The sequence below is a fragment of the Paralichthys olivaceus genome, chromosome 11 (assembly GCF_024713975.1).
Source record: "Paralichthys olivaceus isolate ysfri-2021 chromosome 11, ASM2471397v2, whole genome shotgun sequence".
Taxonomy (NCBI): domain Eukaryota; kingdom Metazoa; phylum Chordata; class Actinopteri; order Pleuronectiformes; family Paralichthyidae; genus Paralichthys; species Paralichthys olivaceus.
The window spans coordinates 20,246,075-20,260,348 of NC_091103.1; the positions used below are offsets into that span (position 1 = coordinate 20,246,075).

Genomic DNA, 14,274 nt, shown 5'->3' on the forward strand with positions numbered 1-14,274 from the left:
AAATCAGTCTCTGGAATAGTTTGTTTTCTGTGTGAGACAAATCAAGTGTGCATTTCTAAGTGCTTAGGGTACTCCAGTGCACCATGGCGCTGTGTGATTTGCCTTTGGATGAGGCATTTATAATTAATGGTATATATTTTTGCAGTCCTGTTGAGCTACATTGGCTGAGGAGGGGAGCATAACAAGTGAGAGGCTTGGTGCGGTTATACTCCCAATTATACATAGTGTATAGTCGCAATTTTCCTGACAGATAATTTACAATATACAGTACATATTGATATTTCTGATTATTCATCATCCAACACACACAAGTCCAGAACACCAGCCTGAAGAAAGAAAGAAATATAATATAACACATTTTCAGGTCTTCGGATCTAGATTTGTGTTTCCACATTAATGTAATCCATGGACTTTGCATTGCTTTCATTGTGAGTCTCACCTTTACGTCAGAGGTGTCCCTCTGACAGTTTCTCCAGGAGCGGGTAATGGCTGAAAAGGTGCGGTCAGGGTGGTCGAACTTGTTGTTATTGACACTGAGGAAAAATGTGGTGAAGGGCTCCTGCAGAGAAACAGAATTAGACGTCACAAATCATCTCCATCCTTCTCTTCTTTTGATTGAAGTAATAATAATCAATTAATGAGAATCTCAGTATTGTTCTGACCCTACAGGATTACACACTTCACTCATGTGAATAGTCTGAAAAATCATCATTATTTTATTGGTATTCTTTTGTGCAGCAGACTCTCAGTACAGATCAGTCATTCACTGTATCTAAGCCTGAGGGAGAATTAATTAGTGCTCTTCCTGAGTACAGTAAACCATAATGGTAATTGGCTCAAATTCGGTTTTCTCAGCCCGAGATGGCGACCATTTGGTGCGGATGAATCACTCACCAGAGGAAGAAAGAGATTGTGCGAACAAACCCACAGAGGGCAATCTAACTGCTGTCAAGGGAGGTCCCTCAGTTCATCAGCCTCTTTCTACTAATGACGGGGGAGGAGGAGAAATACAGTAACTCCCCGGTAAAGTTCTTCAAATTAATAAGCTGACGTCAAAATCAAATGAATACCAACTCAAAGATGCCGTGGAGGTTATAAGGGCTTATTTTGTGGAGAATAGATTGGAAGTGCGTGTGGCTCCCTCCCTCTCTTCCAGAGTAAATGAGGACAGTGCTCAGTAACCTTGATGGACATGTCTCCAGCGCTCACTGGGTTGCCTGAAACACATAAACCTGTCACAGCAGCCTCTGTAAATCATTACCCAGCCACTCTTTATTTGGTTCACATATGCCGGTTACTGGCCTGTGAAATGTGTTTTCTGAGCACCATTGGTCTAACTCAGGTCCAATCAAATTGAGACGTTGAGCTGCTTCCTGCGCAGAACCCGACAGACCTCAAAGTAACAACATCATCAAGTTTGACAAGTGACAATCAACTAATGCAGAGTCAAAAATGAAAAAATCTGTCTGAGGATGTGGTCTCGACTTCATTTCTATTCAGATGCTTGACTAACTCTGGGATTTTGAACACGGCACAATAATGGAGGCTGAAGGAGAGATTTTACTCACAATTCTGACAAGCCAGTGCAGGGCGGTGGCAGCGGTGGAGTAGTGGGAGTTGTAATGACAAGGCGGTGTCTGGTCGTCTTCCCACGTCTCATAGCGTTCAGCATAGAATGCCGCACGCTTCGGATTCAGAGCGCCAACAGGCTGGAAAGAAAATAAAGAAATAAAAGATTCAGTTCCTGCAGTGAAGTAATTTGTTATTATTCGCCTGCGCAAGTAAAATACACATTTCCTTTCAAATCAACCCCAAAGAAATTACACAAGTTTCCTCTTGTATACTTTTGTAAAGTCATATACTTTGTGAAGCCAAGGAAAACCGATATGCACACATGGTTGTGCCATTTTGATATTTTAACTAATTCTGCAAGCTTAACAGAATACAGGTGGATGTGACCAGTATACTGCAGTCTGATGATTTGTACTGTAAACTGGGAAACTTTATAATTTATCACCATTTACCTACTAAACAGTTTCTGACATTCACCTTTTGGTTGAATGTTACAACTCTTCATAAAACAACCATTGAATCAACTAATAAAATAATAACAAAGCGTAAAGAGAAAGCAGATAGTCTGACTAATGACTTGAATATGTATTGGTAACTATCATTCTCAAAATACTGCAGTAAACCACACAAACAGTGTACAATCAAAGTGACCACATCTACTGCACTCCTAGAATCTTTACTACTATAAAGTATTTCTCCAAATCTAGAACAACGGTTATTGGACACAATGTTTCGCTTTAACATGTATGTGCTTTTGCTTGATACACTTGTGTCTGTGTATTGTTTTACTAATCATTTGGACTTCTGTGCCCTTCATGTGTTATGTGCCTTCGTCCATTTCTTCATATGCCATAGATGCAAGTTAATTGTGCTAAGTGTCTGTGTATGTTTATTTTTACCAATGTGACCAACCTGCAGGGACTGCAGATGAAAACTAGCATGCTAGACTTAAGTATGCATGTTAGTTAATGTGCATTTTCCCTTTAAATAAACATAAAATATAATATTACAGTGCACGAATAGAAAATTAATATTTGGTGTTGATCTTCTTTTTCTTACTTTCAGCTCCAGCTATGTAGCAGCTGATGTGATCGTTCAAACTCATGGCGACAGAGAAATGTATTTAAAAGTGTACAACAATGAAGCTGAAGTACGTCTTTGATTTAATCTTTTGTTGGGTGCATGGTGCAATTTACCTGCTTTTCCATTACTCGTGTAAGCAGAAGGTACAGTAGAGCATAACTGAGCATAATGACAGAGATAAACTTAGTCTCAGTATCTATCTTCCCCATTAGGCTTCATGCAGTGAGGCCAGCAGAGTGGCTGGGGGAGAGTTCAGGGCAGACAAGGAGCTTTACTCTGGGATTTGACTGTCAGACCCCATTATTCTCTTGAACCCTAAAAAGTTCCTGCTGCGCCGTCTACTGTCTGAAATTTCCAGGGATATGTCAGCAGGGGTGAGCAGGAGGCAGCACTGAGGATGGAAGGAGGAGATCTGAGTGTCTCCTGCTAAATGTTGTGGGTAATCCATGTGGATTAACCCTGGCTGACCTGATTTACACCCAATGCACCCACCAAGCCAAACTTTACTTAGCCCTGCTACTCCCTTCTGTGCCATTGGGTGTTACTGGATACTCTTTATAGGAGTAACCAGGACCTACAGAATATAGTGCAAGCTACAATAATAATGTGACGCCACTGTCTTCAAACGATCAGTGAGCAGAGCTCAGAGATGAGCTCAAATCAAATAACATCTCATATTCGTTGCTCTGCATTTCTGCTGCCTAATTATCGCAAAGATATAAAACAGAAAGAGAATCACATCATTGCTATATTTATTTGACAGGTATCCAATTATTTCTTAGTTAGGCCAAACCTTGGATGGTGTGGTTCATTATTCACCCACAGACTGTGTAATAATTTCAGTGTTGCTCTGACACCATCACTGGGCTTTTGCCCTTTGGCGGCTGTTTCAATTTCATGTGTTCTTAAGGCAACAAAATTACTCTCATTAAACATACGTTTAGTGGTGAATAAATTGCTTTCTCTGGCTTTTCAATCACCTCATCCAATATAACAGCCTCGGAGGCATATTGGCAGTCAATATCAATATAGTCAGTGTGACTGAATCGGTTTCAGAGGGGGAAGGGAGACTGGTAATGTAATCATTGGCAGCTTTTCTACCTGAGAGCTGCAGCTCGCAGATCAGAAGAAATAAAAGCCCTCAATTCAAAATGGTAGAAACAAAGCCATTCAAACATTATTAAAACTACACTGTTATTCTTTTGGCTGGTTGAAGTTTGTATGCAACACACACTCTCTTGGTCATTTTAAAGATTAAGGTCATATCCATGTGTGGCACCGTGACCATGCCTAAAGCCTTTAGTCAAAATTTAATGGGACTAGTTTTTCATTCTTCCCTAAAATTTAATGGCAGTCCACATCAGTGTTAGCACAATTGAATAGACTGAAAGAGAAGTTTATTGAGGTCTGCGCAGATTTATGGAGTGATAATAGCCTTGCATGTGACGTCCTGGCCCAGCTGGATCGGGGTGCAAGCCACGAGATGTCTCACACTCCGTAAAACCACTGCAAGTACGACTGAGGCAGGTTAGAGAGCTATAAAAGCTGCAGGTATTGCATGCGTCAGATACAGAAAAGACAGCTACAGGTAATACTAATGATCGTTAGAGAGGGATAAGTAAACAATTCACCAAACATTTCAAAATGGCTAATTGGTAAGGTTTCTGCTTTACAGAGTATATTAAGTGTTTTTCTTGCCCATATCAATATCAACTGTATCAGCAGAAGCTGAAAAACAAAGTGAGTCATGTTATTAAAGGCAAGAGTGAGGGATATGAAATATATAATTGTTTTTAAAGGGATATTACAAGCCAACATTACATTTTTATGCTTTAAATTCAGTATAATCAAACCTCTATAACCCTGCAGACGTCTCTGCCTTTTCCTGAGACTAAACTAACCACAATCACATTTTGAATGAATCACTAGGTTACAGGGACGGGATCCAAGACATGTTTTCTGACAAGTTATTTCCTTTTATTTGGTTCTACATAAATGAGGAAAAAGTGTTCAGTGTTTCCAAGTCACTCAGCTGTGTGAGCGTACTATAAAAATAGAAGAAACTTGTAGTTTACAGTATAAGTAAGAATGATTTCACTTTGTCCTCTAGAAAGGGTTTGTGGTTAGTGAGGTAGGATAATTATACTCACTGCACAGGAAAACCTGTATCGGTTCACCCACATCATTATTCTTCAGTTATTCTTTGTCACAGTGTGCTGTCGTCTTAAAGGAAGTTTGCACCAGGGAGATTATTTTAACACAGATGAATCTGAGATTGTTAAACAGCAAATAACTCACTGAAATGTGGAAAAAAAGGTAAACACAATAAAGGTAAATATGAAGCAAAGCTGACAAATGATCAATTGGCTTTTTCTCAGGCGATAAATACAGATGCATCTGTACACACAACAAAGCAAATACAATGTGAAACTAAAGAAGTTGACGTACAAACATAGATGTGCAGAGATAAATAAAAACAAATTTAACAGAAAAACACTTGAACAGTTTGATACCTAAAATGACAGAAACCATCTTTGAGAAGAATTTCTTTAACACGTACTTTGACTCTTTAGTTTAGCCCATGTCCCATCTACTAACATAGAGGAGGAAGGATTAATGACACATACTGCAGCCAGCCACCAGGGGGCAATTGTGATGTCCGTCTTTACACAGTCTGTGTGTAAACCACATGTCTGTGATTCTCTTTTTTTAAAACAAATCTCATACAATTAACATTCATGTTGATTTTCAGGACATAGTCTCAGTCTAGTAATGCTGTGAAAACAGACCGATAACAGAAACCATGTGAAACAAACTTGACCATATAGAGACTCTCAGCGACAAGAGCATCAAAACTTGGCAAAATCTTGCTCCCAGACTTTAATGTGAGATAAAGTGCAAAGCTACTTTTAAAGATTAAGGCCATAGAAAAACATGGGACAGCCATAAATGTGAGGAGAATGTATGATTGCTTAGCTGTTTATTTGGAAATAAATCCCCAGTTATGATAAGATATCATGATCGTTTCAGAAGAGCTCAAATGTCTTTAATCGTGTCATAAGCACTATCTGTTGATGAGCCCACATCAGGCTTTGTTTACCTCTACTCCACAGAGAATAATCACCTCGTCCCTTTTCCAATTGCCTATCATACTGATCACAGATGCGAGACGATGAACACAACTGGTTCAGACAGTTCCACACTTGCTCCTATCGAATTCATTTCTCATATAACACCTGACCCAGTGAAACACATCAACACAACTAAACAAAGTGTGATCAAACTCAGATTTGGCTTCAGATTCAATCAGGATCATTTCTGCTGTTGCTCTCCGTAGATGCAGGGAAAGAATGATGTTGTTTGAGCGTGAAGAGGGCGCGTCCATTTTTTAAAAAGTTATATCTAAGCTACCTCCCGATGAGATGCATATTGCATTTTATATCTCAAAAGAAATTACATTACAGTATGTTGCTACGGTGCGCTGTCAGGGAGAGTCTGAGTCGTTTTTTGCTTGCCTCGTCACAGGCCGGGTCTGTGTGCAGCTCCAGTCTAATGCAATCAAGCTGCTCCAACTCAAGATGAAGCAGAAGTGCTCACAAGCAGTCCGGCTGGAGTGGAAGTGAGGGTGAAGAAGGATCCATTATGGAATAGAAAAGTGAGGAGTGGTTCTTTGGAGCAGCCAAGTTTGTCTACGTTACTCAGAATGCATCTCTCAGACATGCTCAGCTTTCAGAGACTGTCACAGCAGAAGCTTTCAGAGGGAAACGTATTAAAAGACTTTTCTCGATCTCAGCACGGCTCATTCAGAATCTTTTTACATCGGTAAATTAAAGTTATTGGCATTATTTTAGTTCTTTAAAATAATGTAAAAGTTTATGTAACATGCGTTGACTGATACACGTCACTTTTCTGTGTCGCTTGTCTCTTGAAATTACATTTAATACAGGAAACATCTCATAAGTGTTAGTCAGTGGATGAGGAAGCATAGTCTTGAAACCACGTCTGATTCTATCACTTTTTTTCACAATAATATGAATTTTCATCACATAATTTAACAGCTATGAGGAAGATTAGCTTTCCCACATCTATCGCCTGCTTGTCACTCAATCTGGAAATAATCATTAGAATCTAATGAAACACTTCACTGCATGAATGTATCTGACATCCAAATATGCAGAGCGCTGGCCCCCGAGGCGAAGGACTGCCGTGTTCAGTAGCACTGTTCACAGCTGACTGAATGGCCAACCAGCAGGTAATTGTAGGTAAGTGCAATAGGTTTGGGAGGATATTATTTGGCAGATCAGTACGAGCTTCAGCATTTTCAAACAATGCTGTCCGTCAGGAGGCAGTCACCTGTAACTGCTGAACAGGTCTCAGGCATGACTCTCATCTGTGGGAAAGAAAAGCCTCTCAAGTTGTGCAATACCGGTGTAGGATCTAATAATTATTAGAAGCAGTAATTAAGTGTTAGCGATGCTTCGGTTTATAATATATACTATAATATATACTACTATAATTTAGTTTTATCCAGTGTATTGATCGAAGAGTGTTGATTATGATTTGTTTTCCTAATGCTGTAGCTCACTGAGCTCTGGATAATAATTTTACACAAGGTGATAAGATGTTATTCAACCAGGTAAAAAAAACCATATAACTCATAATGTGGTAACTAGAGTGGAGTGCACACCTACGCCAAGGCTAAACACTCTTTAATTCACTCAATCTGCATCAAATTACTCACACTAAGAGATTTCAGTCCCCTAAACAGATATTGTTTCATCAAGATCCATGAATTATTCCCTGGGAAATCAATGAAAATCATAATCCTGGATCTGCCCTTTTGTCCAGATCCACCCCAAAATGTAATTGGTCTTTCTTGGCCCATATCCCATCCTGACACCATTTTGAGGAAATTAATTTAGTTTTTGCATAAACCAACCAACAAACCAGCATGTCACTCATAGAGCATGTGCCTCCACCAAGGCCCATAATCCCCTTTGATAAAATTGCCCACACTTATAGAAACTTATATTAAACTTATAGAAGTTTAGGAATAAACTAAATATGTCTGTAGTCTAACCTTACCCCAAAAAACTGGCACTAGAGTTAGTTTAGATTTACTATCCACTTCAATCAGAAGGAAATCTTTTTCAATTTAAAGTTAATGTAAAACTGTGTCAGACACCACAGTTTGGATTCTTTTGATAAATAATGATACCCAGCCATAGTTCCTACACACACAACCTGTGTGCTGCACAGCCACACTCACTGGACATACACCTTGGAGAGACAAACAAAGACGTAGTATATGACGAGCAAGTCTCAGGTGCTTCTACCTCTGAACTGTAATTGAACAAAAGGGCAGACCAAGCACAGAGGAGACGTGTGGGAGGCCACTGTCCCTACCTGCTACGCTAGCTGTGAACTTTTAGAGGTAAGAGCCCTGGGGTTCCAAGGACAACTGTCAGGAGACACGGGCTGTGAACCCATGCTAATGAAGGCAGCTCAGCCCTGTAAACAGCATGGGAGGATGTCACAGGAATACATTACAATACATAACTGTCTCCCCAGGGCAGAGGGGCTGCACATGGCTCAGCCCTGATCGCCGCTCCCCCAACACACACACACACACACACACACACACACACACACACACACGCACACCCACACATGCACACTCTCTGGCTGGAGCTGCCAAAAACAGAAAGAGAAATGATGGTGGCGAGTCACACAACTGAGCTGTTTTTACAAAATATTCAGAAATGTGAAGAAGTTTTTCAACACACTGGAAGCTCATTTTTCAAGTTCACAGCACTTTATGTTACTCACTTATGATCTGAGTGTTTCAACTTCATTTCAAAGAACTCCTGCTCTCCCAAAACACACAATGCACACACATGCCTTGAAAAGCTGAAAATTGATTCAAACTGTTGAGAACTGAGGCGACAAAGTGAAGCTCTTAGTCAGAACGTCTGCTTTGAGGGAAACAAAGAGGAATGAGGGAATGATAAAGTGAGCAAGAGAAAGAGCTCAGACAGGAATGCAACTGTTTTCAGGTCAGTGAGCTGCAGTGTGTATGTGCAAGAAGGAGAGACAGAGAGAGAGAGAGAGAGAGAAAGAGAAGGGGGTTGGTAAACTAGCAAACCAGGTCACAGTTTGTGGTAGAGTGATCTGCTGCCTTCTCCTCTTCTGTCAAAGACAGAGCAAACACGACACTGAACTTTATCTCCCAGGGTTGTGGGGCATTAGTGTCATTGTGTCGGAGCTCCGGTGATTTGGCAGCGTTAGCAGGACTCTCCGCAGCACAGCTTGAAGGGCTTCTGACCTGCCACATTCAGAACAACTCTCACTGCAACGCTGCGCACATGACCCACTCTCATCACTCCAAAAAACCTTGAAACTAAAAAGTCGAATCACAGCCGAAATGAATTTGAACCAACGGAGAATTAATTTGAACTACTGCTATGCTCTGTCTGTGACAAAATACAGTTTGTGATTTATTTTTGTGTAAAGATTTAGGCTGGACCTAAAAGATGGTTGATGAGTGCTCAGCAGATTGTGGTATTGGGATCTTATTACCTTCACCAAGGAGGTTATGTTTTTTATTGATTTCTCCAAAAAGAATTCATTGATCTTGATAAAAAAAAAAGGTCAGGCATATTTAGGGGACTGATATTTATGAGTGTGTGCAATTTGCTGCAGATGCAAATAAAAATCCAGTTTATTTAAATGCTGTTTCATAAGGGGACCGTTGAGCCTTAGCAGAGGTCCTCTACTGATGTTTTTTGGTAAAATAATCTTCTGTTGTCTGGATTATTCAATTTACACTACTCAGTATCAATATGTGATGAGACAACACAGTGGACAAATTGATAGACATGCATTTCAAGTTGTTAAAACAGTATTTTCCACTTTCTTCATTCCACATCAGAGTTCAAACTCTGCACACGGTTCCTCTGTCATTAATATGATGTTGTTTCACAGTCTGACTCTTAATAAGGAAATCCCCTGCCATCAGAGCCAGCGGCCACAACTTACCCCCTCCCTCTGCTCTGTCATACAGAGGTGCATTGCCATGAGGCCTCGGTTACCTTTGAGAGATCTCTGAAGTTCCCTGGCAAGGTCAGGTCGAGCTCCTCGGAGTCGTAGTTGGTGAGGACCCACGGAAAGACAGGGTACTGGTTCAGATCATTGTACGTCCTCCCTAGACACACAGAGCAGACAGAAATCTGTGAGTGATGAAAGTTTTGGAGGAAGCAGAGGGGTTGAAAAGCAGGGCAGGGTACACTTGAGGCTTCAGTTACTCTGCGGGATCAGCATGCAACATTCCAACAAGCCCCCAATCGCTGAGACCTCAATCAGACACACTTCCTGTCTCAAACGGAGTCGGCCAGGGAAACACGCACACTTAATACAAAGTTCTCTTCGCTATGAGAGAATTTATATTTCGCTTGATGAGTGTACTTCATCAACGGACTGTGGGAGAAACCAGAGGCCTGAGGAGGGTGTCTTTGAGTCTGTAGAGAAAATACATGTCTCCAAGTTGTGAGGAGTGGATGTAATTACAGAGAAAAAAAAAAGATTCTTCTCCAAATGTCTAAAATGTCACTGAATCTGATCCACTGATTGGCCAGATGTGAATTTCCTCAAAGCTCTGGCAGCAGGAATATGGTTTTCAGATGGCAAAACGTGTCATAGGAAGTCCACGGAAAAAGCCAAGATCATGTACCATCTTGTCATTAATGCTCAACTTTCTTTTTGAAGATGACACTGATCCAGCTGTGAGGTCAGGTGGTGGCCAGTTGTAATCCGGGCCTGGGATATAGATGAATGCTATAGCTGGCTTTGTTGGAATTTTACTGCTGGTAATAAATCAAGCTAAAAAAAGAACATTTATGAGCTCAATGTAAACAGAAAGTAAAAGGCAACATTCTTTATTCTATTAACAAAGAAAAATGAAACCGTAAATGACAGCGATACTAATTTAAGATCTGACCACATTTGTATTGCATACTTTACAAATACAATAAAAAAAAGTTATCACATTAAGTGCCGGAATCCTTTCAGTTAAACACAGTTTCCAGGTTCCCAATATTGATGTTGACTTGTATTTAACAAGTCCTTCTATACTGGAGTTCAGTCGATATCGTTACACAGGGACTAGTGCATGAAATGCACATGTTTACATTAATAGCATTACTTTTTTGAAGTTAAGTTACATTTATGTAGTACTCAGAGGGAATGAGAATATCTTAGATTCACTTTAGCGTGCTCAAGTTCCTTTAAGATGACGTTCTGACTCGATCATTTCATTAAAACCTTCTTGCTTTCCAAATCAAGTAGTCTCAAGAGGTGGCAATGCAAACGTCACAATAATAAAAGCTGTTTTACCATCATGGACAACCCATCTCATCTCCTCTCTGCTGAACTGAGGCAACTCAAGGGCATGTTCAGCCACAAACTGATCCAGCCGTGTACCTCAAAGATCCAACCATATTTTATTTCAAGAACGAAATGCAGCACTTTTCATACTCGTATATTATGAAGAATGGACCATTATTTCTCTTTATAGTATATAGTATTTCGATTTTCATTAATATTTTATTCTTGCTATATTTTTCCCTTGTGCTGCTATTTTCATGTGCTGCTGTGGTATTTGTGAATTTCCAGGGAGAATTGATAAATGTACATCTGATCGTATCTCATCTAAACCAATATTTTCATTGGTATAGAATATAATGAAATTAAATAAATGAGATTGTCCCTATTGGCTACTCTGCCCTAAAGTTTTTAGTGATGACCAACAAACTATTATCAACAACCAATCCAGCAGGTGTGTCTCTGCTCACTCCTGGAGAGCAGCACTTTGGCATTAGAGAGTCTAAATCCAGCTGAGCAAGTGGTAACGCCTGACAGCCGAGTCGATGGGAAGGCTTCTGCAGAGCAGCCAGGGTCTGGGGGAAAGCTCCAGAGCATAATTATCCAGGTTAATGCCACAAAGTGAAGAGGAGGCAGCGGACCGAGTATGGAGGTTGAGTAGGGAATGTTTGTTAGAACCACTGGTGCTGAGTCCTGAGCTGGGGTGGCAGGATGTTAATAGCGGTGGAATAGTGTTTAATTAGAAGACCCCCTCCCATTCACACCTCTTCCCAGCACTTTATGCCCCGCCTGTCTGCTGCCCCACACTATTCTGACATCCCTGTCAGCCTGGGTCATTACTGAAGATTTTAATGAATTTTGAGCATGTTTTTCTGTCTGCCTTACATCTAATTAGCTGACAATAATGTATCGAACTCAAGCACGGGCTAAATATAAATATGCATGAATATGCAGCGAGGATGACACCTCTCAGAGCAGAGCAGCGTGCAGTCGCTCTCGTCTCTGCTGTTAGTTTCACTGCAGATCAGAGAGTCGACAACAGAACTTCTCAGCTCCACAGTCGCGCGCACACACACACACGCTCTCACAAAGCCAGACACTAATCATCAGGTAAAATCGGCTGTGCCTACTCCTGGCTTCAAACAACACACTCCACGAGCAGCAAAGTTAACTCGTCCGAGAGCACGTAGCGATGGCACAGATTCTTAAACAAATATGACAAACCTGAGGCCCACTTATAGTTTGATTCCGGTGCCACTGACACATCACATTTATTGATCATGATAGCTAAACCTAAAGTCATGAGGCTGCAGCGGTGAAGAGACTCACATGGATAATAGATTAAAACTCAACACTTTCACCAAGTTGTAAATTTTCCCCCGATAAGGAAGAAAACAAATCAGAATACATCTATTTAACTGATGGCTACGAAAAAGGGAATACATTAGTTCCTGTTCCTTCAGCTACTTGAACATTAAACCACAGCAGAGCACAGCATCAGATGTCTTTACCCGAAATAGTGTTGAGAAACGTGAGGTACTCGAAGTTGGAGATCTCTCTCCTCTGCCAGCGCTGGGTCATGTTGGAGGATTTGAAAAGCTGTCGAGGGGTGGCCAGGGAGATGCGCCTGGAGAAAACATTCAGAAAATCAGAAGGTTGGTGTTAGTGTTATATTCTTCAAAGTTTTAAACCAAAGAGCCTAAACTGAGGATTGGCGAAGACACATTGAGGTGGTAGAAGAATTAGTAGACAATAAGCACCTCATGGCTTGCTTATAACTTTTATAATTAACATTTTGAGACAAAGAGCATAAAATGCCAAATTGCAAGAAACAAAAATGTGGTATCTGATGCAATGGGTTTCAATGGTATATGATTTAATTTTAGCAGATTAAAGTGGAAAGTCTGTCAGTGATATGTGAGGTTATATTTCACTCCTGTCTATTTGTTTGTTTGTTTTTCAGCAGGATTAAGCAAAAACTATTGATCAGAATTCCATGAAACTTGGTGGAATCTTTTATCACTTTCTTTAACATTACATTCATGGACCTGGATGACAAGGGTCTGGCATATTAAGGATAATTGATATCTATGAGTGTGTGAAATTTGATGCACCTTGATTGAATATAAGGGGACTGTTTGTTGTCATCGTTCAAAATGGTTAGCTTCAAATCCACCCAAGGAAATATGCTTGTTTTGAACCAGTGTATAAATAAGGCCTGTTAGCACAATGAGAGTCTGTAGGGAATCTGGGGTTTTCTCTGTGGTCAGTGGCCTGGCTGCAGCCCTGTTGTACCGAGTCTCCTGTCAGAGAATTAGGTCAGTTCAGTCAGGGTCATTGCACATCCACTTCAGTGACTGGAGCAGTGGGACTTCAAATTGACTCTGCTGCAGGCCACGCCGCACAGATGCTCCAACACACAACCCACAGGAAGTGGGATTACAGTGGAAACATTTAACTGTGTTCTGTTGATTTTCCTTTTGCCACATGTGACCCACCTGGCTTGTGGGAGTCCATAGCTGGTGCCCACTCCCACACGAGGAAGACTGTAGACCACTTTCTTTACTGTGGCCTGGTCAGGAAAGTTGAACATGACCGATGCTGTGAACAGTTAGAGAAAACACTTAACGATGGAGGAAGAGGACAAAAAATCCACTGGATTTTAACAGATATAATTGGCACTTACTTCTGTTGGCCATGAAAACCTCCACTGCTGTGTTCTGGAGGAGGTAACGTCTGGAGAAGACTGCACGGATCTCACTGAACATCCACTTCCCATGTAAGCCCTCAGTGTACGCTAAGACCTGGAAGGACAGAGAGAGCAGAGAAGAATGTCTTCCGGTTATTAAAAAAGTCTAAAGTTGTATAAAACCATAGATCAGGTTACATGTGCTGTATAGAATACCTTTGTCCAGCCTGTCAGATTACTGTGTAAAGGTTCTTCTGCAATGCCACAGGTATTATTGTACATGTGTAACCAGGTATGTTTTTAGATTATGATTTAAATTATTTTATCAAAAGTATTGCTGTTAACTGTGTTTTCCAAACTGACCAAAGTCAGAAAAATATGACCTCTGTGAAATTTTGCAAAATAAAAATACAGACCAATGACTTCATCTTTTGGTATATTTTTATTAACGGTCTTATGGGCATCAAACAAATAGTGGAAAAATGTCTAAATGGACTAGTTATATTTATTTGCTTTTTAGAAAATTGTCGACCACACATAGGTCAAATTCA

At 40.5% G+C, this 14,274-nt stretch overlaps 1 protein-coding gene across 1 annotated transcript in view; it reads right to left on the reverse strand.

The window, feature by feature from the left end:
* The window catches only part of nbeab (neurobeachin b), a 173,174-nt gene that overhangs the window by 20,732 nt on the left and 138,168 nt on the right, over positions 1 to 14,274 (reverse strand). The window contains exons 41-46 of the mRNA XM_069534755.1: positions 13,721 to 13,838; positions 13,533 to 13,635; positions 12,546 to 12,661; positions 9,747 to 9,859; positions 1,569 to 1,709; positions 440 to 559 (exon numbers count right to left, since the gene is read on the reverse strand). Of these exons, the coding sequence (XP_069390856.1) occupies positions 440 to 559; positions 1,569 to 1,709; positions 9,747 to 9,859; positions 12,546 to 12,661; positions 13,533 to 13,635; positions 13,721 to 13,838 (711 nt within the window). The remainder of the gene's footprint in view (positions 1 to 439; positions 560 to 1,568; positions 1,710 to 9,746; positions 9,860 to 12,545; positions 12,662 to 13,532; positions 13,636 to 13,720; positions 13,839 to 14,274) is intronic.